Source organism: Melospiza georgiana, chromosome 7, assembly GCF_028018845.1.
Source record: "Melospiza georgiana isolate bMelGeo1 chromosome 7, bMelGeo1.pri, whole genome shotgun sequence".
Classification (NCBI taxonomy): domain Eukaryota; kingdom Metazoa; phylum Chordata; class Aves; order Passeriformes; family Passerellidae; genus Melospiza; species Melospiza georgiana.
Window position 1 is genome coordinate 25,439,819 of NC_080436.1, and position 24,595 is coordinate 25,464,413.

At 58.3% G+C, this 24,595-nt stretch overlaps 1 protein-coding gene and 1 non-coding gene across 2 annotated transcripts; both read right to left on the minus strand.

Moving 5' to 3' along the window:
- Positions 1-3,908: 3,908 nt before the first annotated feature.
- On the minus strand, positions 3,909-20,707 carry WNT10A (Wnt family member 10A). Its single transcript, XM_058028019.1, has 4 exons — positions 20,467-20,707; positions 17,524-17,786; positions 9,331-9,707; positions 3,909-4,670 (listed from the first exon to the last, which is right to left on the minus strand). The coding sequence occupies exons 1-4, from the start codon at positions 20,523-20,525 to the stop codon at positions 4,203-4,205; spliced, it is 1,167 nt and encodes a 388-aa protein (XP_057884002.1). The 5' UTR covers positions 20,526-20,707; the 3' UTR covers positions 3,909-4,202.
- Positions 7,014-7,086, minus strand: TRNAV-GAC (transfer RNA valine (anticodon GAC)). The gene has a single exon. It is a non-coding gene; the product is annotated as a tRNA-Val (tRNA).
- Positions 20,708-24,595: the final 3,888 nt, after the last annotated feature.

Sequence of the window (24,595 nt, forward strand, 5' to 3'; positions counted from 1 at the left end):
AGCCCTGCCCACGCCCATGCTTGTGCCACCCCAGTGGGTGGCATGGGACAGGGGCTACCACTGAGACAGAACTGTCCACTCATAGCTCTGCTTCATATTGAGAGCTCTGATGGGAGCAGGAATGGAATTTGGATGGGGCTGGGCGTTCCCGTGCAGTGATTCCCCCAGGCAGGATCTGGCTCTGATGACTGTTCTGTGAGGGGAAGAAATACCAGAGGAGTTACTCACGGCTCATTGGGGCATGATGTAGCAACTCCTCATCGGTTCCCCCCACCCTCCAGCCAAAGTTCCTCCTGTGATCTCCTGGGGAAAGTCCCAGCCCCCCCACTACTCCCCTGCCACCCCCAGAGACCTTCCCCACCCTTGCTGGAGCTTTCCAGAAGCAAGAGATGAGCTGGGGCTTTGGGTGAGAGGAGAAAGGAGCCAGAAACCTGCTGTGCTGGAGGGAATCCACTGTCCCTTTGGCTCTTCCACTCTGTGTCTCTTGGTGGGCACAAGGCCAGGGTCTGGGAGAGCACCAGCCTGGGTTATCGGGTTATCCACATCTGGACAGCCACAAATCTGGCAGAAGTACAAACTGATCAGACCAGCTCAGGTCTCTCTATTGCCTTCTCAGCAGTCACACTCAGGTCAGGCTTTCCCATCACTCTCCACAACCACAGGGGCAAGAAGTGAGATTTACTTTCGGTTTACTGGAAGGTTTCCTGCCCCTGGGACCAGGAAGTTCAAAGTTTGGGAAAACCACTGGACTTCACACTGGGCTGGTGGCTCCCTCGACAGCAGGGACCCTCAAGGACGGAGGAATTTATAGAGCTTGGGCCAAAATACTTCATGAAACTGGAATAAGTTTTACCTGGTTTTGCCAGCAAGGACTTGTTGTCTTCTTTAGAGCCTTCAGTGTCCTTTTATGACATGCAAGTGAAAGGAATGGCCATTTCCTTTTCCAGTTTTGGAATTCCCTTAGTGATTTGCCTCTGTAGGAAGATGACTGGGAAACACTGGAGAAATCTGGTCCCCTTTACTGGAAACCACCTTCATCATCTACCTGGGCTGTTCTACACTGACGGTCATTGTTCTCTCTTGGGTGAAGAACCTTGACCCTTCCCACTGGAGCCCAGAGCTGTGTGCAGTGCTCTGCGGGGCGGAGATGTCCCTCATGGGGCAGCAGGGGGCCATGCACCAGCATGGGCAAGGCTGGAGCTCAGCAGGCTTAAACAGTCCCTCTGTATGAGGACAAATGGGTCTTTGGTGGGACTGGGACATATCCCATTGGTGCATCAGGGAGGGTGGTCCATGGAAGAGAAGTTTGGAATGCCCAGACTTGGGGAGCCAAGCCCTCACTGGCAGCTGGCTCTGGAAGCTCAGCAGTGGCCGTGGGGAGAGGAGGTGTCCTGCACGCACTCTGTGCAGCAGTGTGGTTGTGAAAACAGCTGCCCAGTGGCTGCTTCCTAGCTAGGGAAGCATGGGGACACTGTTTTTCGTAACCACAGGCACACTGGCACCTTGCCTGTGGCTCCCAGACACTCAGCAGAGAAGCCACAGAGCAGATCTTGAAGACTGGTATTGCACTGGGAGCCAGCTGGCCCCAGGAGGAAAATGAGATGCTGCAAGCAGGATGCCTGTGCCCTGGAGCTGCCTGCACCCAGAGCGTGCTGCCTGCAGCCCAAAGCACCCCTCCAGCACAGCACCTGCACCCCAGCCATGCCTCCTGCAGACTGACAAACACCAAGGGATCTTATGTTTTCCTCTGAGTGTCGCAGGGTCTCCAGCTCACACAGGGTCTCTACAGAACAAAGAGCACAGGGCATTGTGCTGGGAGTCTCAGCCAAGGTGTGCTGGCATTACTGGTATGCTCTTTCACAATGCCATTCCTATAATAGCCTGGAATGCAAGAGCAAGCTGCAGTCCTTGCAGATCCAGGATGCCCAGAGCCTGGTGCCTTGCTGGGGGATGTGATACATCCTTGGGGGGAATGGCCCTGCCCTGCATCACTTCTCTGGGCATCATCAAAACACCTTGTCCCCACTCTGGTCCTCTTATGGGGGAGTCATATCCTAGGATCCTGCTGTGGCAGAGCGGGTGGTCTGGGATTAGCAGGCAGGGGGTGAAAGGGCCAGTGCAGAGTGGTGAGAGCTTCCGTGGTGAGTCAGTCATCACCCCAGGCAGCCCTGAGATCACAGGCATCTGCAAAGCAGCCCCGGGGAGGTGGGAAGCCAACGGCACCTACCAAGGACTGGAGCATGATGGATGTGCAGAGCTTCCCTGCCCTGAGTAGCACAACCTTAGGTTTGGCCAGCCTAGGAGGGAAGGGAACCTCGGGGGGTCCAATTAGTCCTTGGGCTAATGGCCAAAAGGCAAAAGTCTGTGGGATCTGGAAAAAGGGCCTTGATACTGGAGATGGATATTGGAGATGGAAAAGTAGGATCTCAGGAGGGAAAATGAACTGCTGGAGCATGCCCTGTCAGAGTAAACTTGCCCCACGGGAACAACATTGCTTTCATGCCTCACAGGGCAAGCCTGGGTGCCCCAAAGCCCAAGCTGAGATCCTGTTCCCTGCAAGAACACCAGCCCAATGTCTCTGCTGCTGGGAGCCACCATGGAGACCTCGTGTCTCGCTGTCCCTTCTGTGCTGGCAGACAGAGCCATGCAGGTGCCGCAAGGTCACTGAAGCTCCTGTGCTTCCTTTCAACACCTACAGCATTCTCCTCCTCTCCTCACCTGGTTCCAGAAGCAAGGACCCCATCCACATGGTCCCTTCAGGAGGGAAAAGCCAGCCCTCCCCTGCAGGGGTGGTGAAGGGCAGAGCATTTGTCCCGGCCGATGCAGCTCCAGCTGTGTGCGTGAGCATTATGAAACGAGGACACGGGCCACTCCCTGCTGGACCCGGGCTGCTCGCTCCCTTCCAGCCTGGTATTTTCCTCCTTGATTTAGTTTTTTTTTAAATTCACTTCTTTTCTTTTTTTTTTTTTTTTTTTTTTTTTTGTAGCCCCAAGGGGTGCACAGCCGTGGGAGGAGCAGGGAAGTTATCAGCCAGGAAACAGCAGCAGCATGATTCACTGCCTGGCCTCTGCAGGCTGCTGCAGCCCTCCCGAACACCACAGCAAGCTGCCATTTGTGGACCCCCATTGCCTGGCCCACCCGTGCTGCCTTCCCCTCTCCCTGCTCTCTAGCCCCACCATCCCTGTCCTGGAGTGTGGGACACAGTGGGGCAGCTCCCAGCTCCGCATGGTCACAGGCACGGGGGCAACAGCCAGGATTCCATGGGATGGATGGGGTCTAGCATGCATCCAAGTGGGCAGAAGCTCCCCAGCAGCCACCTTGCAAATGTCTGGGATGCCTGTGATGGGTCCTCACCTTCTGCCAGTCTCCAAACAGCTGACAGGACAGTTATTATGGGATGGCAGGAGAGCACCCGAGAGAAAGTATCACACAAGTAAGCCAGCAGCACCGAGGGTTGCCCTCCAACCTTCTGTCACCCTAGAGGAACGGAGAGCCCTTGGCAGCAGGAAGAGCAGGGTGCTGCATCCTGAAATACCGTGTGCAGTCTCCAATCCACTTTTATTCACAATCAGAAAATAACTTACCATATAATAACACAGACACAGCACAGCCCCGGGCACCCGCCCCTCTGGCCGCGAAGCCCAAGCCAGCCCAGAGGTAAGAGCTGAGCCCCAGCCCGGGGAGCCGTGCCCCTTCTCCATCCCACGGGGTGCTCCGACCCCATCCTGCTCCGAGCACAACCTCGCGTGTGGTTGGAGGAACTTGTGCACAGTGCTAGTGTGTGTCCCCCCCACTTCCCTCCCACCCTGGGCTCCCCATGCCCTGCTGTCCACGACCCCATCCTGCTCCATACCGCTGGGTGCCAGCGGCAGTCCCCCACCCCCAGGCCCTCCCTCCGCCCCCCCGAGTGGTGCTGGTGTCGGCGGTCTGTACAGCATGGCCGTGGGCTCCCCGGGGCCAGGAGCCTTGGTGCTCTCATGTGGGGTTGGGGGGCAGCGGGCAGCCCTGCCCTGCCCTTCCCGGGTGACGACAAAGTGCTGATTTTGGAGGGTGCCGAGCATGTCCTCTCCTGCTCCCTCGGAGCGGAGGGAAGCGGGTATCGCGGCTCCACTACCCCCGGCGCCAATCCCCGTCTCCCTCCCCTGCCGCAGGCAGGCGTGCTTGTCCCTGGCACCCTGGGGTGGGCACCCAGCCCTGCCTGGCTACTTGCACACGCTGACCCACTCGGTGATGCGGCACTCCTCGCACGCCACGAAGCAGCACCAGTGGAACTTGCAGTTGCAGCGCTCGCTGCGCGTCTGCCGCAGGATGTTGTGGCCGCGGCCGCAGCACAGGCTCTCGCAGTTGTCCATGCCCGGGCTGGTCTTGTTGCACAGGCGCCCTTGAGTGCCCAAGGAGTCCAGGGCCGGCTCTCGCTCGCAGAAGTCGGGTGACTTCTCAAAGTAAACCAGCTCGCTGATGCCGGCCCGGCGGCGGTGCCGAGCGTGGCCCGGCTCCAGCTGCCCGGCATTCCGGTTGTGGGGCCGGATCAGGGTGGCCCCGTAGAAGCGGTCCTTGAGCAGGGACCCCACCAGGCGAAACTCAGGCGTCACCTGCCAGCATGTCTTCAGCTGGCAGCTCCCTGAGGTACCGTGGCATTTGCACTTTCTCCTCATGTTGTCCATCACCACCTGGGTGGAGAAGGAAGGACACAGGAGTGAGCATGAAGGAGACACGTTTTGGGGACTGGAGAAGCCACAATGGAGCTTTGTGTGGGTTGGCACCACGGGAACATCAAGGGCTGGCATGAGTAGCCATCAAAGCTCTGGAACTGCAAAGCCAGCAAGGCTGCGCCCTGTTGCTGTGCCCAGTGCAACTCATGTCCCACACCCTGTCCCTTCCCATCCTGGTAATACCAGCTGGCTTTTATGTTTCATCAAGGGATTGGCACCTAAAGGAGAGTGTGAGCTCTTTGAGCACAGGGAGGAGAAGCAGCCTGGATCTCACCTCCCACTGCTGCTTGGTTCCAGCAGCATCAACCTGATCATGGACCCCACTTACAAGTCAGCATGGCTGCATGTGTGCAGCCATACCTCCCCAGTTCAAGGGTCTCCCACACATCTCACCAGGCACTAGCATTGCAAGTGGGCCAGGGGGAGGGATACTTCCCCTTCCTTTCCCCACCCCAAGGCCTTCATCCCATAAAGCCCCAGTTCTGGGAGTCCTAGGAGCAGCTCTGCTTTTAGCTCTTGCCTGCTGTCCTTCAGCCAACCTGGTCACAGTTCCAAATTCCAAGCAGGGATCACATCCCTCACTTACAGTTTGTAGAGGCTGCAGTGTGGCCAGCGCTACCCATTCCCCCCTTCAAGGGCCAGGGTGCATAGGCTGGGCTCTGACTGTGGTTTGGGCCAGCCTGAAAGCGCAGCTCGTGCAGGGGTCAGAGGCCAGTGTGGGGTTCCTTGGACTCCCTTGGCAAGGCTGCTGAGCCCGCAGACTGCATGCTGGGAACCCCTACATCCCTCATCCCTGTAAGGGATACTGCTGTGGCCAAGCCAAGAGAAACAGCTCATGCCCATCAATCCTGAGGGGCACAACATGGCCACACATCCCCACACAGGCTGGAAAGAGGCAGTTTATAATGTCCTCTGCTCTGTCCCAACAGGGATTCCCTCCCTCCATATCCATGTGCTCACACAGGCTTCACCAAGTTCCCTTCCCATGCGGACACCCAAACCTCACCAGGAGTTCAGATGGGGCTTGCAGACTACAACAGGCTGATTCCCATACCCAGGGCCCTGCTCCAGGGCTTGTGGGGCACTCCAGGGGACACCTGTCCCTGTGAAAGGTGCTGTCCTACAAGGCCAGTCCTGCCCATCTACCTGGCTTCATGCCTGCCACATGTTGTCTATTCCTGTCCCCCTCCCTGGGAGGGACACATGTGACAGGAGAGCCTTGTTTAGGTAGGGGTGGGTAGTTTTATTCCTTGTTTTCTTGTTTTTGAGTAAATCTCCAAGTTGCTAAGCAGTTATGGTAATGAAACACGCCTGGAGCTTGGGGCACATGGCGGAGAGGTCTGGGCTGGGCTGGAGTTTGGCTTTCATCCTGCTCAGAGTCCTGCTCCTGCTGGGAAGAGCCTCCACCTCACAGGTAATGAGCTACCTGGCCTCTCCACCATGTTCTGGGTGTGACACCAGCTGCTCACCACTGTTCTTGTCACTATCCCTGGGAACAGTCTAGCACTGTCACCCTTTCCCACATTCCCACCCTGCTGGCTTGGCTGGACCAGGAAAAATCTGCATTCAGGGCTGTGGCTGGCAGTCTCTCTACGAGGATGGAGGGGACAGTACTGTGACAGCTGGACAGGGATTCATTTAGGCCTACAGCTGGTCACAGCAGGGGCTGAAGAAGGTGTCAAGTGTGGCCATCTCCATCACTCAAGCCATCACTGCTGAACATCCTGAGCCCTAGCACCACAACACCTGTCCACCCCTGCACAGGTAGCACAGAGGGGACAGGACCCTGGCGGAGCTGGGACATGCAAGAAGGGCCCATCTGAGTCCTGGCCCCATGCTTTTGTCATTGAATTCTCTCCATGCACCCTTACCCGTCCTTTCCCTGTCTCATAGACACCCAGGTTCGACACATGCCTGGACTCGCTGGTGCTTTCTTTCACACATTCCCAGCTCCTCCCAGGCACGCTCATAAGAACTTTATCGTAGGTCTTTGTTGTAAGGGTAATGGGTAGTTCCTGGCTTCCTTTCATCCTCTCTTGCTCTCTGATCTGGTGAGTTAGGAGGACCTGCAAAGCTTCTCTCACACTCCTGCTGCTCCTTGCTGGGGAGCTTGCTGCCTGCCAGGGATGCAGAACACCCACCTCAGTCTTGAGTTGGACCAAGCAATGATTGTCCCAGGGCTTCCTATTCCTCAGGAGCAAGGTAACCACTGCAGGGCTCTATCAGAGGATGCTGTACATCCCTTGCAGCTGCAATCCCCTGCCCAACCTCATAGCTGGGTGTGAAAAGGAAAAATCAGTGTGTTTCTGCCTGGTTTCGAACCAGGGACCTTCCGCGTGTCAGGCGAACGTGATAACCACTACACTACAGAAACCACCCCGGATGGCACCTGGGTGCCACCATCCATGGAATTGTCACCTCCCTCCATCATTGAAGAGTCTGAGCTGGGAGACAGGCTCACCCACAGGCACAGCACCCTCGGGACACACAGGAACCACAGAGAGGATGCTCAGCATCAGTGAGATGCTGGAGAGCTCTGGGTGCTGCAGCTGCTTGGTGCATGGAGAGGGATGGTGCATGGCAGGGCATGGCACGAGGCGTGCACGTCCACATCACTGCCCTGCTGAAGAGGTTCAGCCTCAGGACTTGGAGGGGAGGACCACAGAGATGCTGCAACCAGCACAGCCATTCCTTTCCAGGGAAATCCCAGGAGATTGTTCCTTATTACAGCAGGAAAATTGCTCCTAGTAGTAAGTGGGGCTTGGGTGGGTGTGGGACCCACAGCATTGCTGTAAGGGCAGGTGGGGAGTTGGAGAACCCATCCCAAGTGGGAACCATCCCCAGGGCCAGCTCTGGCAATACGCACAGCACCAACAGACACAGACCAGGCACAGCATCATCTCCTTGCTCCAGTGCCCGGCACCCACAGCACCACACATGGGCTCACACCTTCATCTCAACAAGGTTCCAGAGCTGCCTGTCCAGGCATTGCTTCCCCACCTGCACAGGTACCATTCCCCTTTATTCCTTTAGTCTTCTTCTGCTTCTTCTTCTAGCTCCCAGGCTCCTTTCATCAGTCCAGATCCTGTCTCTGAAGCCACCAAGAGCAGACATTGCCAGTCTCGTGGCTGTCTGTCCTCAGGGACAAGCAGACCCCAGGCATTCTCACTGTTACTGGATCCCATGGGAAAGGTTTCGTGACATCCTGCCAGAGCAAATATTCCTCTCTCACCTTCCCTTCCTTCTGCAGGCTGTGAGGTTTCCCTTGAGAAATAGGGAACATGACCACAGGTTTTTGAGCACTGCCAAGAGTCCTGGAGATCTGGGGCATGGAGAGATGTAGGGGAATCAGGATGAGCCCTGCAGTCAGAACTGGAACAGGGGTCTTGCCCAGATTGGGCCAGAGCAGTCTGCAGAGGATTCAGCTGCCTAACACGGAGTGAGCTTTCACCACACACAAGCAAACAAAGCCAAACAAATCAAAAGTTTTGGTATTCCCCAGACATTTACAGCTTGGCCAAACTGGGGTGGCTTTTCCAGGGCAGTAAACCTCAGCTCCAGCATCAGGGTAAGCCACACATTAAAGTCCTGCTCTGCAGCATCCTCACCTCACAGCTGGCCTCAAACTTGCTCAAAGCAAGAGACACATCCAAACATCTGAGCCATCCCAAGGAAACATTCCCTGTGGAATTCTGGACTTTAATTATTTATTCTTGCAGCCTCTACACATCCCTTGGCACGGCCCTGGCAGCATGTGGCTGGGGTCTTGGGGACATGTGTCCTGTTGGATTCAAAGGATGTGATCTCTCAGGCACCTGCTGTGAGCAAAAGCAGGCAGGGAAAGGCAGCCATCCTCCCAGCCCCTCCTGCCTTCGTGCTTATTGTCTCCAGTGTTTTAAACCTCAGCTTCCAGACAGAGTGAGCTACTAATTAGTACCTGTAACGAGACCTGACATCATAAGAATGGAGGGGAGGCTGTCCTGCTTGCCTGAGCAGGCTCCAGCACACTGCTCGAGATGGGGGACAAGGCTGTGGGCTGTCACCTCTGCTCCCAAGGGCATGCTGTGTTTCCCAGCTGGCATAGGAGCCCACTGCCCAACTCAATCTCATTCACATCTGCCTCCTCAGGGCACTGGCTCCCTTTCTGGAGGCAGACACATCTAGGTGCTGCAGAATCTGTGCTGTGTCCCCATGATGCCAGTGACTTTCTCCTCCCTGTCTTTAGCATACCCCACTGCAGCTGCCCAACACCAGTTCACTCTGTCCCTGAGAGGCAGGAGCCAGAATCATTGCTGTGCCACCCCAGTAGCACCGCTGCAGCACAGAGAGGTGACAGTGTCCTGGCCAGCGTCCCTTGGCAAGGCCACAGCAGCAATGCTCAGAGGTATTGCTCCCAGCAGGTGCTTGGCCAGCATATCCTTGCAGCCCTGTCCTGCTAAAGGCATCACTGCCTTTGTTCTGGGCAAGACTGGGGAGAGGGGGTGCCTTGGGGGCAATCCCAGACTCACAAACGGTTCCACAGCAGCCAGCACAAGTCCCTCAGAGCCTTCTCACACATGTCCTGGGGAGCCTGTTCCCCCCATCCCCTCCCCACAGCCGTGACCGGCGCCCCACTCACCTGCCGGCCCACGCGGTTGTTGTGCAGCCGCATCCGGGAGTGGATATCCCTGTAGGTTTCCCGGGAATCGAGGAAATCCTTGGAGAACTTCTCTCCATAGTCCACATCAGGGCTGCAGCCTCCCCATTCCCAGGAGTCCTGGAGGCCAGGGGTCTCAGCGGGCATGTGCTCCATGTGCACGCCGTGCACCATGCCCTTGCCGCGGTTCATGGCCTCCAGCTGCAGGCGGTGCAGCTTGCGCCGGAAAGCCTCCTCATCGCCCCGGCGCTTCTGGTCACAGCCACAGGCCTGCAGCTTCCCCAGGGCACAGGCGTTGGACACGGCGTGCACCACGCCGGCAGCCGCTATGGCGTAGGCAAAGGCGCTCTCCCGAAAGCCTGCAAGGAAGGACACGCTGGGTCAGGCTGGGTGCTGTGACCCCCGAGTGGGGCTGGGTGAGTTCATCGTCACACTGGGGTGCAGGGATTGGGAGGTTCAGCTTGTGTCTCGCTTTTTCCTGATGCACCAGCTCCCACACAGGCCAGGAGTGAATCGCCACTCTCTGCTCTCCAGCCCCATCCCCACCAGGACACAGTGCTGCCCTGAGGGCCAGCCCTGCCCTAGATGGGACCCCAGTTTCCACCATCACCCTGCTCTCACATCACTCCAGGAGATGCCACCACAGCACTGCTCAGGCATCAGGCTCTGATGGGAAAGGCAATCCTGCCTCCCCTCTCCACTCAGAGTTTCCTACTATACTAAATATAACACTGGCCGAGAGATATTTCTGCTGAAGAATGGGCCACTTCTGCTTACTCACAGGGTGCAGATTAGGCAGTAAAAAGAGCAGGCAGCACTGCCTGTCCAGCCCCATTCATCTGCCCATATCCCTTTCCACCCTGAACCCTGCCAGGTCCCACAAGAAGCTCTAAATGTGACACCAGGCTGGAAAAAATTGAGCATCCCTCATCAGTTAGAGCATGGCGTGATCATACCGTGCACTGCCAGAGCCAGCAGCTGATTGTCATTAAACACTAGGGAGTGAGGACATCCACAAGTGTCATTAGCAGGGGACAGGGCAGATGGGGACAGGGACAGGTCTCACACAAGGGGCTTCATCAGGCTCCATGTGGCTGTGAGTAGGGAACACCTGAGAATCTCTTGGCTTCACTGAAGCCAGGTGAGGACCCTCTCCTCCCTGGGAGTTTCTATTCTATTTGAAATGCAAAGTACTATTTTTGTTTGTGGTTCCCAGGTCAGGCGGGGAGCCTGCAGTGCCCTTTGCTTTGGTGCACACTGACTGGCCCCAGCATGAGGCAAGGATGCAGGGAGTGCCAGATTTTGTGCCGTGGCGTCACATGTGAATAAATAAATAGCTGGAGTTCCCAGCCTCTCTCCCTCTGTTGGACATGAGCAGTTTGCCTTTGACACAGCTGAACAGACAACAAATTTTGGGGTGTTTTCTTCACCAAATCCATGCCATCAAACAGGGGTCTGGGGTGAGCACCCCAAAGCCCTGCCTGTGCCCCAGAGCCAGGAGCAGGGAGAGTGCAAGCGCTGCTGCTGGCCGTGCTGGGCAGTGCTCCCATCACGCATGTCTCCTCCGCGGTTACTGCCGCCCGCTGAGCAAACGCTATGATCTTATTAAAGGAAAATGAAATGCAGCCCGGAAACCTGCATTTAAAGTCGTGCTGCTCTTTTGTGTGTTAATTTGACACTGGTGCGTTTAAAAAATTAACGAGGCACTGCTTAAAAGCCAGCAGGAGCCTCTCCCAGCTTCCCCTCGGTGTGGGACAAGCTTGCTCTCAGCCTGCCTCTTTCCATGCACAAGTTGAACAACATTTTTCAGCGGGCAGGTAATGGGGCCGCTGGTGCGTACACTGCGCCGTGCAGCCTCCCCAGGGAGAGTGCTGGCAGGCAGTGCCTGCAACACACCCACAGCGCTGCTGGAGCATGAAGGCCCACATCTGGGCAACTTCAGTCCCCAGGTGAGCGAGGGAGGATGGAGAACCAGCGCAGAAAGGTCTCCTGGATTCCCAAATCCTCCCTATGTCAGCTCTCTGATCCCACCATCTGGGCCAGCTTCAGCCATTCATATGCCAAACCTGGGCACAGCCCAATTCGTCACTGCCACCCTGCTGGGCATCCCCAGCTCCTCGCACAGCCAGTGCCTGGGGACAGGGGCAGCGAACCCTTCACCAGCACAACACCTTCCTCTCAGCCCTGCCTCTTTCTCACACATTTCTCCAGTCTAAAATATAATTTCCGGTGTGGCATCTCCTTAAAATCTCTTCTGAGCCCAGACACAAGCTCTACCCCACCCAGTCCGTCTAGCAAGCCTGTGTCCTGACAGGTAAAGAGGTCAGGTTGATTGGGCACCCTCCATGTCTGGGAACCCCATGGGTTAAAGCCCTAGTCCTCCTTCCTCCTCTAGTGCTCTCCCAGTACATGTGAGCTGATGGATGATGTATGGGACCTCTTGTCTGGAGCTGCCATTCCCCAGGTTGTGGGCAGGGGACAGACTGGTCCCCAAGACATGGCATCACAGCATTCAGGAAGTCTTGTTCCCATCTCATCATGGTCCTTTCCCTGCTCAGTATCACTCTGCCTGGCCCCACCACTCTTCCCTGCCTTCTCCCCTTCTTCCCTCCCCTGCTCTCATGGGGAGCTGTGAGCAGAGGGGAGGAGGGGTCAGGGCGGCACTGGGATCACAGCAGCCGTGCCAGTACAGTTTTGCTAGGAGGTTCAGTTTACATTCCTTGCTCTACCCCAGCCACACCAGAGACAGAGGACTGAAGCAAAGCAACGAGCAACATGGCTGCAACAACCACCTGCCTCGTGGGCTCAGCAAGGCTGGAAGCTTCCAGGAACCACAGCCAAGAGTGGTGTGTGGTGGCCAGCCCTGAGCCCTTTGTGGGGAGGCTCTCCAGCTACCCCAGCCACCTAAAAAGACCTCAGCAGTGATTTTTGAGTCACTCTATCCCTCCAGAGACCACAGAAGGGGTGTAGTTGTGGGAAGTACAAGAAGTATTGCATCCTGCAGGGAAGAGAGAAAGGAGGACACAATCCTGACACCACCACCAGCATCCAGCCTGCTGTATACTTAAAGACCATAGACAAGGACAGGTCGGAAATCTCTTCCCCAGGTCAATTCCCAAAGCAGGGAATTTTCTTAGGCGGGAAGGTTTCACTGTCAAGCTGTGCCTAAGAGATGTGGGGTCATTTAGCAAGACCGCAAGTCCCAGCAGCACTGGACCTACCACGGACACTGCAGTTCCTCCATCCTTCAAGCAGCTGTGCAATGAAGGCTACAGGGCTGGCTCAGGCACAGCTCTGGGCTCTATGCTCTGTAGACCAGGGACAGCTGGAGGCACGGCCTTCCTCCCACAGCTCACCATCACATCCAGGCAGCAGCTCCCTCCCAGCACTGATCACTGCAATGCCTGGCTGGCACTGAGGGAGCCACGGGACAGTCTCACGCAGGCCCACCCCAGGGTACCCCAGGGATGCTCAGCTGCCCCCTTCATGGCAATACCCCCCAGGATGGGGTGCAGCTGCCAGGAGCTGTGGGCACATTGCCCCAGCCCTGATATAAGGCAGAGGAGAACTTCTCCCTCCACCTCCTGCGAGGCCTGCCGAGATGGCCAGTCCCGACATGCTGCCTCTCCCCCAGCCCCGCTCCCTCCCCTCCCCTCTCCCTAATTAAACTGCAGGTGAACCTGCCAGGGTCTGGCCCAGCACCAGGCACTAAATGCCTCCCTGCAGATCCCAACTTGCCTCCCTGCACCTCCTTGAGCGTGCCAGGGACAGCCCGCAGCCCTCGCTGCTGTCCGCCCACGGCAGCGTGAGGGAGCAGCCCTCGCTGCCGCGCAGGCTGCAGGGAGCCCAGCTCGGCCCCACATCGCCAGCAATGCTGCCTGGCCCCAGGGTCTCCCTTCCACCACCAGTGGGGAGAAGGTCCAGGGAATGGGGGAACCCACAGGGATGAAGCCAAGCCTCCACAGTACCCGCATGTGCTGCAGGGCCAGGTGGGCAAAGCCCTTGGTTTGCCCGGGGGTGCACAAATCCCTGCCAGCAGCCCAGCTGCAGGTGCGCCAGGCCAGGCGCTGCGGTCTGCGGGCTCCAGAGCTTGGCTGGGGCTCTGCAGAGCTGGGTGCCGGGGTCCTGAGCTTGGCAGCATCTCCCTGGATAGCTGAAACAGCACCTGCCTCCCTCAGCATGCGGCAAAGCTTCCCCAAGATCCGTTTCACAGCTGGCTGGGCCCCAGCACCTGGTGTTTCCAGCCTTGCAGGGAGTTCCCCACTCCCTGCTGGAAGAAATCAAGATCTGGCCATGGCCACACAGACCCTTTGTCACCAGTGAGCCCTTCTAAGGTGGGCATAGGGCATGGAAACATCACCCATCTCTCCAAAGGCTGCAGGAACCAAGAAATACTGCACTCCAGGGTCATGTCCCCTCCAACCACGAGCCTTTGAAGGCCTTCAAGGACATCCAGCCCCTCCATGGGGGTGTCCTAATTTTTTTCAGAGCTCCATGTACATGGGGCTTGGGTTGGCATGAGCAAAAGGGAATAGTCAGTCCCATAGCACACCTCAGACAGCCCCTGCCCAACAGCCAGAGAGTCCCAGCCCTGATGGCATTGTACCCACCCATGGGTGCACACACACTGGACAAGGACCAAGACTCAGTGACCCACCACCATCTGCAGCTTGGTTTTTGTCAGACAACCAGGCACAGGTCAGCCCAGCCAAGCCACACAGTGCCTGGCAGCCCACAGATGCTGTGGTGGGACAATACATCAGGACAACAGGCCGTCCTCTCCAGCAGGGTAGGCACAATCATGCTGCTCACCCTTGGAGCAGGAACATGGGATCTATTTCCACTGCTGGTGTAGATGGAGCCACCTGCCTCGACCTCATTGCTCCTTCCCCCTACCTCTCCTGAGGCCAGAAGAGAATGTCTCTGTCAGCTAGGTGAGCACATGGAGGGAGAGGGAGGTACAGCAGAGAAGGATGGGACCAGAGACAGCACTGGAGAGTCCTGGCAGAAGTGACAGTGCCAGAGAATGGGCAGGAAGGTGGTGAGCACAGGCAGCCAGCTGGGGAGCCAGGGAAGACTGGAGGATTTGCAATAGCACTGTTGAGCCTGGCTTTACAAGGACATGGGCCAAGGAGGACGAGGGGTGCAGATGGCACTGGAAACTCAACAGAGGTTACAAATGACATCTCACACCCCAAGGATGCAGCATCAAAAGACCAGACCTGAAAAACCCACACACCATGGTGGTGTCGCAAAAGAACCCAGTGGCTCTGTGAGAGCAGGGATGGTGAACCCCTGGGCATCCTCCTTGCCCTCCACTAACCTGATATTGAGTGTCACAGCCACTGTTTCCCGTGCCCCAGGGATGGCAGCATCTCCCAGGTCTGTGCTCTGCCCAGGATGCTGGCAGCATCCCTGTCTCCAGCTGTGCTGCTCTGAAGCCACCCTAGACTCCCAGCCCTGTCTGATTTGAAGCCTCTCCTTCCTGTCTCCCCGGAGCTTGCACTGAAACTTCTGGGATCAGCTCAGCAGGATGAGGAGATGGGCACCCATCTGCCATTGTCCTCTTCTCTGTCCCCAGGGGATGAGGTCCCTGGCAGCACTGAGTGCCTGGATACTGGGCACTGAGGGGTGGGCACCATGGGACAGCTGGAGCAGTGTAGCATCCTGTCTGGCTCATGCCCACTCTGAAGAAGACGTGAGAGATGCAGGAGGACAGGACAGAGTTGGGGAGCGAAGCCAAGCGGGGAGAGCGGGAGGGAGAAGCCAGCTACAAATAATTTAAAGTGAGATTCACGCACGACTGAGCTGATGGCAGAAGAAGTGGGAAAAGGAATGAAAGATTAAAGGGGTCTGTCACTTCGGGTTACAAACAATGATCCTACAAGCACGTTGTGTTCCCAGGCACGGCAGGGATGGGGCAGGGCGCAGAGCAGAGCCCTGCTCCCTGGAGCTCAGGTGCATTAAAGTCTGCGCCATGGAGCCTGCACCCCTCACTTCTACCACTCGCTGAGATGCATCCCCTCTCTGATGGCTGTGCCTGGAACAGATGGAAGGCAAGGCTCACAGCTCCAGCACTGCTACTCAGGGACATGAGTGGGTTCAAACTGGGCCAGGGCTCTGGTATCAAGGCTTGCTCCATGCCAGAATGGCTCCAAGCAACTACATGAGATGGCTTAGGGCTCATCCTGGAACCCCTGCTGCCAAAACAGTAGTGCCATGAGATGCCTGCCTGCTCTGATGCTCCAGCCCTACCTCCATCCTGCCCTGCTGCTGGATGTCGTGTCTCCATTCCAGAGAATGGGATCCCACCAATGCTGAGAGCCTGGGCTGAGCCATATCCAACAGCTTGAGACAGGGGCAGGACTCCAGGGTCTGTGGGAGTCCCCACATCCATCAGTCACAGCCCTGACAGCAAGAAGGGCTGTAGGAGCATCTGAGACACAAGTGAGGTGCAAGGCCCTGGGGCCAGCAGCAGACAAGGTGAGCTGAGGGAGGGATGCAGGCCACTGCTCTCTGCTGCTGGTGCTTCTCTCCCAGCCTGGTGGTACCCAGAGCAAGGCAGCTTGTCTGGGTGTGTGAGCAACTCGAGCCAGCGTGCCAGTGTCTCCTGTGCCCGAGGAGACTAGAAGTGAACCACATTCCTCAGAGGACCTGGAAATACCTCGATGCTTATCAGGGCTGACAGTCCCCACCCTTCCTGCCAGGCCCTAACCTGAGTACTGCTCACAGAGGGAAGACACGCTGCCCTTCTCCAGGCACTAAGGTCCTGAGAGGGACCGGAGCTGCTCCATGGCAGGACCACAGCTCTGATGCCGCATATGCTCTGAGGAGCATTCCACCCAGCGAGGCTATCCAGGCTGCCCTGGACATCTTGGACACCAAAACACTTCTGTGATCCCCTCTCCAGCCTTCTCCCCACTTGCTGCCTGTGGGCTCCTGCCACCACATCCCCTCAATGACATGAAAGCCTCAAGCTGCCACCCTCTCCTCATTGAGACTCTCCTCATAGTCCCAGGGAAAGAAGATGTAGGATATGGAAGGATGTTTGAAGAAGAGTGGATGGTTGCAACTCTCTGCTGGGCATCAGGCTGAGAGGCTCACAAAGCGGGTATGTGAGCAGTTTTTTGGGTAGTTTTCACTTTTCTTGGGGGCTTCAAGAGTGATCTGTGTGCTGGGCACGTGGCCTGCCCTCAGCACCCTGGCTGCTGGCCACTGGCACCACACTGTCCTTCCTGACCATGCCCTTCCTGTGGCAATGGGCACTTAGAAATATGCTGAGGCACAGGTTTCAATGAAGGGTACTCGGGTGAAAATATACATTCAAGTCCTCTAGATCCCATCAGGTCATAACCCTAATCTGCACCATGCAGGCCACCCCTCTGCATCCCAGAGACTGCTCCTGAGGGAAAGAGTATCAGCCAGGGAGGCTCTGACACAGGCAGAGCCAGACATGACTGCGAGGGAGAGGAGATCCTGGCACCAAGATCCTTGGCAGAACGTGGAGAGCTAGGAGAGCTCTCTCAGCAGCACAGCTGGGGGCTCTGTGGGCAGGTGAGCTCCCAGGACAGCCTGTATCCCTGTCCCCTCTGCCATCATGCTTTAGGGTCCCACAAAACAGCGACCCCTTAGCCCTCTGCACTGGGCAGAACACCAGGGTGACAGCTTCACAGAGCTATGTCCCATAGTTAGGGGCATTTCAGCTCATCACAACACACTAAAACACCATCCCCAGAGCAGGACTGAGCCAAGATGTTCAACTGTATCCACCAAACCAAATCCCAGAGCACGGCATCCACCTTCAGACCCATCAACTATGCTGCACACCCATGGCACTGCTCCAAACACCAGCCTACACCACACAGGGAGAAGATGCCAGAAAGCAGGAGGGCCTGGAAAGAGCCTTAGGAACAGCTGGAGTTGGTCAGGGAGGAGCAGCTCAGGACAAGGGCTAGTGCAGTACAAAGGTGCATGGAACAGCTTTACCATAGTGCAGTGCTCCTTTGTCTGGGAGACCATAACATTTGTCTGCTTCATCCATGGGGGTGCTAAAGAGCTCACCTCATCCTCCCCTGGGCCAGGGAAGAGCTGTGCAGGGGCCCAGGGGGAGCCCATGAGAGCTCCAGAGAGCAGGGGCTGGATAGCAGGACAGGAGGGGAACCGTCCAACCCTTACCTCTGCTGAAGATGATGCTCTCATATGGAATCTTGTTCTTGGTCTCAAGGCTGGAGCAGTTCCAGCGCTGGTCCCGGAACTGGTGCTGGCACTCATGGATGGCGATCTGGATGCCCTGGATGGCCGAGGCGGTGACGTCGGGGTGGCGCACGCACACCTCCAGCTGCCGCCGTGTCAGCCCCGGCAGCGTCAGGCACACCGTGTTGGCATTCAGCACCGGCTCTGAGGGCAGCTTCAGGCCCAGGATCTCATTGGAGCACGAGCTGGGAGGGAAAGGACACCCTTGAGCTCAGAGCAAGCAATGTGTCAACCACTTGATTTTCTATTTGGGGAAGGGGAAAAGTCTGTGGGGGACACAGACAGGGAAGGGAGAGGCTCCTCAACTCACACATTGCCCATTGCCTATAGGGAAGGCTGGAAAAACTCAGCTCAGCTTATCCAGGCAGAGAAAACCAGCAGCACTGGGGCTGCAATCACCTCCAACAGCATAAGTACAGTACAGGCACCCTGTCAGCCTCTGCCAGCAGCAGTTAAACCTGGCCATCCTGCCCCTGGAGCCCAGCATCTCCCAGGCTTGCTCTCTCTGTGTGCTCCACCAGGGATCTCCCACACCAGCCGTGCACTGCAGACTCTCAGCACACAACGGCCCAACTCGCCTTCCACAGAAAGCGTGGGCTTCCCCCTGGGAGAACTGACAGACCCTGGAGCAGGAGGACCATTCCAGCCAGCGTTGCTGGCTGATCCCCTCCCTGCATCTCCTGCATCCCCCCAACACTGCTGGTCCTTACAAGGGAGGTAAAGGGAAGGATCGGCGTTTTCTTTCCAGCTCAGCTGTGAACTATGGAGCCAAGCACTGTGCCAACTATCCTCAAGCTCCCAGCAGCAATCCCAAGTCCACTGTCACATCCTAGCCCCACTGAACCAGACCCCTGTGGCCACAGAAGCAGAGAGAGCAGCACATGGATGGGTGCAAGGAGAGGCACATGGTCCATGTCAGGGGTACAGGTCACAAACAGAGATGTGACCTGGGGAAATTGGGAAGTGTGGAGTGTGTGGAGATGGGATGTGGGATGTGGGATGTGGGGAGACAAAGCATGTCCAGAAAGAAACGCCTGGAGCTAATACAGAGGTACACATGACAGACAAATCTGGAGAAGGAGACAGCAGGAAGTGTTTGCCCATCTCCAGAGAATGGCTTGAAGGACTCTTGGATAAACTGTGCCCAAGTGGAAGACCCACAAAGCAAGCAGCAGAGAGTGGGACATCCAACAGCATCCAGCATCTTGCAGCATGGTCCACTAGGAGCTCAGCACCACCCTGCTTGTTCAGGAGAGCTTGGTCCCTGCTGGGAGCTCTCCCCAGGAAGGTCTCTCCCTGTTCCCCGGGACAGGCAAGAGCTGGGTCCCTGGGAGAAGCAAGGAGCTCAAAGCCTTTTGAACTTTGATTACAGAAACAAAGCTTGGAGGAGGATGCTGGAGGAAGGACTGCAGCAGCCAGGTCTTGGGGAGAAGGGTTACTCCTCCTCTGTTCCCTCAAACCCTGCAAGCCTGGTGCAGGTACATGGACAGAAGCAGCTGCCAGGGGATGAGATCCCCAGCTCAGCACTCACCCAGCTCTGGAGGGAAGGTTCAGCCCCAGTGTCTCTGCTGAATTACAGCTTGCTCAGGGCAGAGGAAGAGCTGTCAGGATCAGGCTGCTGCTTTCTCCAGCTTCCCAAGGGTGTTTATAGCCATCCCACCACTTCCATGGGTAGTATATGAATATGCCCCAGTACAAATCCACAGTGACTCCAATAGGGAGAGTCGAGGTGGAGCGGAGAAGAGAGACAAAGGGAGTGCATCTCTCCAAAACCCCTACACAGGAGGGGAAATCTTCTTCCCAGCTTCCTGCACTCACTCCCACTGTCAAGCAAGCCCTGGCTGACAAAAGATGCAGAGCAGGACACAGCCACCACCATCTCCAACCCCAGGAGCTCTTGCCCCAAACACTGCAATGACTGTTCCCTTCATGTCCTCAGCCTGACACAGCGCCTGCCATCTTTTCCCAGGGCATCCCGGGATGGGGGCGATCTTTCTCCCGATTGCACTGCAGGGAAACTGAGGCAGGGGCTCCGGAGAGTAGAGGGAAGGTCCTTCTGCCTCTCGCTCCACCCAGGGCTCAGGAGGGCCAGGGACCGGCAAGAAGCTGTCACTGTCACACTTCTTAGGAGGATACAGCGCTCCCCCCAGCTCTCTTCCCCCTTTAAATCTGGATTTAAACTTGATTTCACGGTGACAGGCCCCCAGGTCACAGGCTGCAGCGGCTGCTGCTTTAATTAATACAAGTCCCAACGTTAACAAATTATATTTAAAGGGGCTGGAGGGAGGGGGAAGGGCGGGGGACCCCCCCAACTCGTACCAGCACCAGGATTAACCCCCGGCTGCCTGCAGTGCACAAGTTTGGGAGCGGGCAGAGGGAAGGAGAAGACGGGCAGGGACGGTGAATTTGGGGGTTCGCTTTCTGGAAAGCAGGTGGCCCCCTCTTACCCCTCTAGCATTTAGGACAGGCGGAGCCAGGGAGAGGACGCAGGGGGATCCAGCAGGCACCGACCCCCAGGACAGTGACATCCCAGCCGGCATTCCCCCGTCCTCCGCGGGCGAGCGGGGAAACTGAGGCAGTCGGGGCGGGCCCTGGAGCGTCTCTGGCCGGGGAGGAAGGGGGACAGCCTCCTGGAGCGGGAGAAGCTGCGCATCCCGCCGGTGTTCCATCAGGACAAGGGAAGGCGGAGGGGGGCAGCAGCCCTGACAGCCCCTGGAACGGGGGCCGCAAGCGGCGGGACCCCCCCGGAGCCCCCCGGGCAGACCGCCCCCGGTGCGGGGCTGGGCGCGGCGGCTCCCCCGCGCCCTCCCCGTGCGGCCGGGGCTCCGAGCGGCGGGGCTGGGGATGGAGGGGTGCAGCTCCTACCTGGGTACCCAGAGGCTGAGCAGCAGCGAGCAGAGTCCGTGGGCCAGGGCCGGGCGCATCTTCGCTGGGGCAGCGGCTGTGCGGGCTGCGGGCGGGCGGGCGCCTTTGGGGCAGGGGCGGCGGGGCTCGGCGCTGCTCTCTGCCCGCTTTGTTTGTTGTGGGTTGTTTGCTTGTTTGTGTTTTCCCCTCTCCTCCCTCTCACTGGCTCCCTGCGCGCCGGGGCTCGGCTCGCCGGGGCGGCTCTGCCATCCTCCCGGGATGCGCCCCCCGCCTCCCGCCGCCCCGGCGCCCTCCGAGCCCGGCGAGGGCTGCGCGCCCCCCGCCCTGCCCGCCGCCGCCCCGCCGCGCGCAGCCCCCCGGCTCAGCCCTCCATGGCGGGACGTGCCGGGGGGCCGGGGGGGCCCTCGGCCCGCGGGGTGCGCTCCCCCGCCGCTCCCCAGGGCGCCCCGGGGCTCCGGAGCCGCGGCGGGCGTGGGCAGGGCTCGCCGGGCGAGCGGCTCCGCGGCTCCCGCGGGGCCCGCAGGCACATGGGGAGCCGCGGCCCCCCCGCCGCCCCCCGCCGCCGGTGTCGCCGGGCCTCCGGCGGAGCGAGCAGGGTCGCGGCCGGAGCGCCCCGGGAGCGCTGGGCGCGGAGCGGCGGCGGCAGCGGCTCTGCCTGGGATCGCGCTGCGCCGAGCATTACTCAGCGCCCGGAGCCCGAGTCCCGACACGTCCAGACAGGAGCCCGCGGGGGAAGGACGGGGCAGAGGGTGGCAGCGGGGCGGGGAGCCGGCGTGTCGCACGCAGCCTACTGGAGAGGGAGCGGGCGGCGGGGGGGGCGAGCGGGCACGGGCGGCGGGAGAGTGGGCGCGGGGCCGGGGGGAAAGCGGCGTGGGGTGGGCACAGCGTGGGTGAGTGGGCACGGTGTGTGAGGTAAGCGTGCGGAGCGCGGAGAAGTGTGTGTGGTGGGAATGCTCAGCGCGGAGGAGGGTGCGGAGGGTGCGGGGTAAGTGCTCGTGGTGTGGGGTGAGCGTGGATCCGGAGCGCGGGCAGAGCTGAGTGTACCCGGCCCGTGGGCTTGTTGTGTGCACGGTGTGCGGGACTGTGCGTGGGGCGGCAGGTGAGCGTGCATGCTGTGGCACCGTATTCGTGGGGACTTGGGGGACTGAACGCTGCTGGGAGGAGTGTGCTCAGGGCATGGGGGAAAGGTGCTGTGGGCGTGGGGTTTGGTGGCGTGCACATGGAAGCAGAGTGTGCACAGAGTGAATGTGCGTGGCATGGGGTGAGCGTACACGAGGTGTGCAGTGAATGTGCTAAGGGTGAGAGTGCACCAAGTGTGGGTGAGGGCACAGGGTGTGGGGTGATCGTGCACGGCTTGGTTCAGTGTGTGTGGGACAAGGGGGAGTGTGCGCAGCATGCGTGAGCAGGGGACCCTTGTAATCGGTGAGAAAGCAGTGTACAGGTGAGTGTGCATGGCGAGGGGCGAGGCTGCAGGGGTGTGATGTGTGTGCAGTGTGGGGGGAGTGCGTCGGGCATGGGGTGTGAGCGGGCACCGGGTATGGCATAAGGGTGCAGGGCATGGGGGAGTGTGCATGGAGCACAGAGAAAGTGTGAGTGTTGAGGACTGTTCTCAGTCCCAGTGCCTGCATGCCCTGGGTGTGGGGCGAGTGTGCACAGGGTGTAAAGCGAGTGTGTGTGATGTGGTCAAGTGTGGATTGAGGCATAGGGTGAATAGGCAGGGTATGAGGGCAGGGGGAAGTGTTAATGGGGATGGAGAGAGTGCAGGGTGTGGGGAGTGAGTGTACCAGCATACAGGAAATCCATGGGGCATGGAGGGAGCAAACACAGAGAGAAGGCTGTTCATAGTAGCATGGAGGAGGAGTGGGGACAAGTGTCCCTGTGGTTTGGCATGTGCAAGAGATGCTGGAGGTTCACAGAGGTATCAGGGTGTGCACAGGGGGACTGGGGGTGCTGGCACGAGCTGTGGTTGTGCAGGAAGGCATTCCTGATGGTGTGGGCCATGTGGGTGCCTGTCAGTGTGCACAGGAGTGTGAGCGTGAGTGGCACATGCTGGGCTGTGACTCTGTGTGTGTGGGGGCATGGAGAATGGCCATGCACATGCCATGTGCCAGCCCCCTTTTGGGTTCCCCCAGCCCAGTGCCAGGAGAGCAGTGCTGCAGGGCCAGTGCCTGTGGAGAAGTTGGAGAAGTTGTGGATGTGGTTCTGCCTTCCCTCAACAGGGCCACCAAGCACTCCCAGCCTCAGCCCACAAGCACTCCCAGGTTGGACACACAGTTTTTGCCCACCTCCTTGGCACCATCAGTTTAGTTCTTGGGCACCCTTTACCCTCATGGAGTCCCAGTGGGCAGGGTATCTTTCATCTGGGAGCTGTGCAGTAGCCTTGCAGGTTATCCCTGTGTCTCCCTGCTGGTTCCTTGGAGACAGGAGGGTGCCCTAGAAAAGCCCAGGCTCACTGGGCTTGCAGCAAATGTGATCTGCCCCAATGCAGCCTCTCCCCAGAGATGCTTGGTGTCCCCTTAGTTTGAGTGCCCATTCTGGGGGTAGAGGCCTCAGCTTGGGTGCTGGGGATGGGGGTGGCAGGCAGTACCCTTGCAGGCCCCCACTGTCCCCAGCCACCACAGCCCACCCCAGGCTGGTGTTTGGGCCATAAACAGCTGCCTGGCAGGTGCCAAACCCTCTCCACCAGGCAGGCACTGGGCATCTCCCCATTAGCACAGCAGCACCGACAGGGGCCACCTTCTCTGCTCGTGTCATGGTTCCTGTTTGCACCAGAGAGGAAAATGCACTTCTTTTGGGACATGACTTGCAGTCTGGAGGTGAGCCCTGAGACTATGCTGGTTCCCCTGGGTGCAGCAGTGTGGCATCACCATTGAGATTTCTTCAGCAGTCCTGAGGTTGCTGGCTGTTCTCCTGTCCCCAGCTCTGCTGCTGAGTGGGCTTAGCCTGTGTGCAGGTATGGACCCTGGTACAGAGCCAGCATCTGCCCTCCAACATCCTTGCCCACACAGTTTAGCAAGAGGTGAGGGTGCAGAACCTTCGGTCCCTGTGGCAAGGGCCTGAGAAGACAGAGAGGTTCCTGGCACAGCATCACCCAGCACTCATCACTTCATCCATAGCCGCTGCCCTCCTGGATCCCCCAGCACCCAGCCAGTGATGTGCAGTATCCCACACGAGTTTGGGAATGGTGTCAGGACACCCTTTAGCCACCTGCCACCAAAGGAGGCTTGAGGTGCAGACTGGTGATGAGAGCTGTGGTGTCAGAGTTGGGCAGAACACACCAGCAGGTTTGTGGACATGACACACAGCGGTCCCTAACATAGAAGCCATTGCTCCCACCCTCTGCACTTCCTCACACATAAGATCTGGCTCCTGTCTTGAGTTTCCCCTTTACAACCTGGAACAGACTGTCTGAACCCAAACTTAGCAGGCAGAGATAGGGCAGAGGGACAGCCTCCAGTTTCAGGCAGCTTCCTGGCTCAGGTGTCCTCAGCAGGTCCTCAGCACCCCTTTCCTTCTTGGGCCACCCCAGGGATTACACCCAGGCGTGTGCTGTCCTCAGCCTGGACCCACCAGAGATCCCCTGGTGAAAGCAGGACACCTTCCCACCAGAAGTTCCTTCCCTGGGGAAGGGGCCCTCCTTCCAGGCTTCAGGAGCACAGATGTTTGTATGTTTGTTAGGATCCTGTGCACAAAATAAATGCCAAGGCAAATCAGAGAAGAACTTTCATCCTTTCACAATCACTTCCAAGTGTGTCTCACTCCTGCTGACCTGGGGAGGAGAGCAGCTGCTGTGTCCCAGTGCTCACAGTGGGGGCAGGCAGTGGGGACCTGTTTCCTCATGTCCCAGCAATGTCCTGGGGCTCAAGAGGAGCCAGGTGAGCCTTTTGCTCCACCCTTTCCTCTGCATCACACCAGCAAAGCCCTCAAGCACAAGACTAAGCACCTGTTGTGGCCCGGGGAACTGGGGGGCCAAGGACAGGACCTGGCCCTGCTGAGCAGGGATGGGTGTAGGCAGGGATGTGAGGCTGGTGGAGGGTGCTTTGGTCCTGATGGGACCATCAAAGCTCAGGGCAAAAAGCTGAGCTTTCTGAGAGCACTGCCTCTGTTCTTGTCATTATTGTAGGCCCCC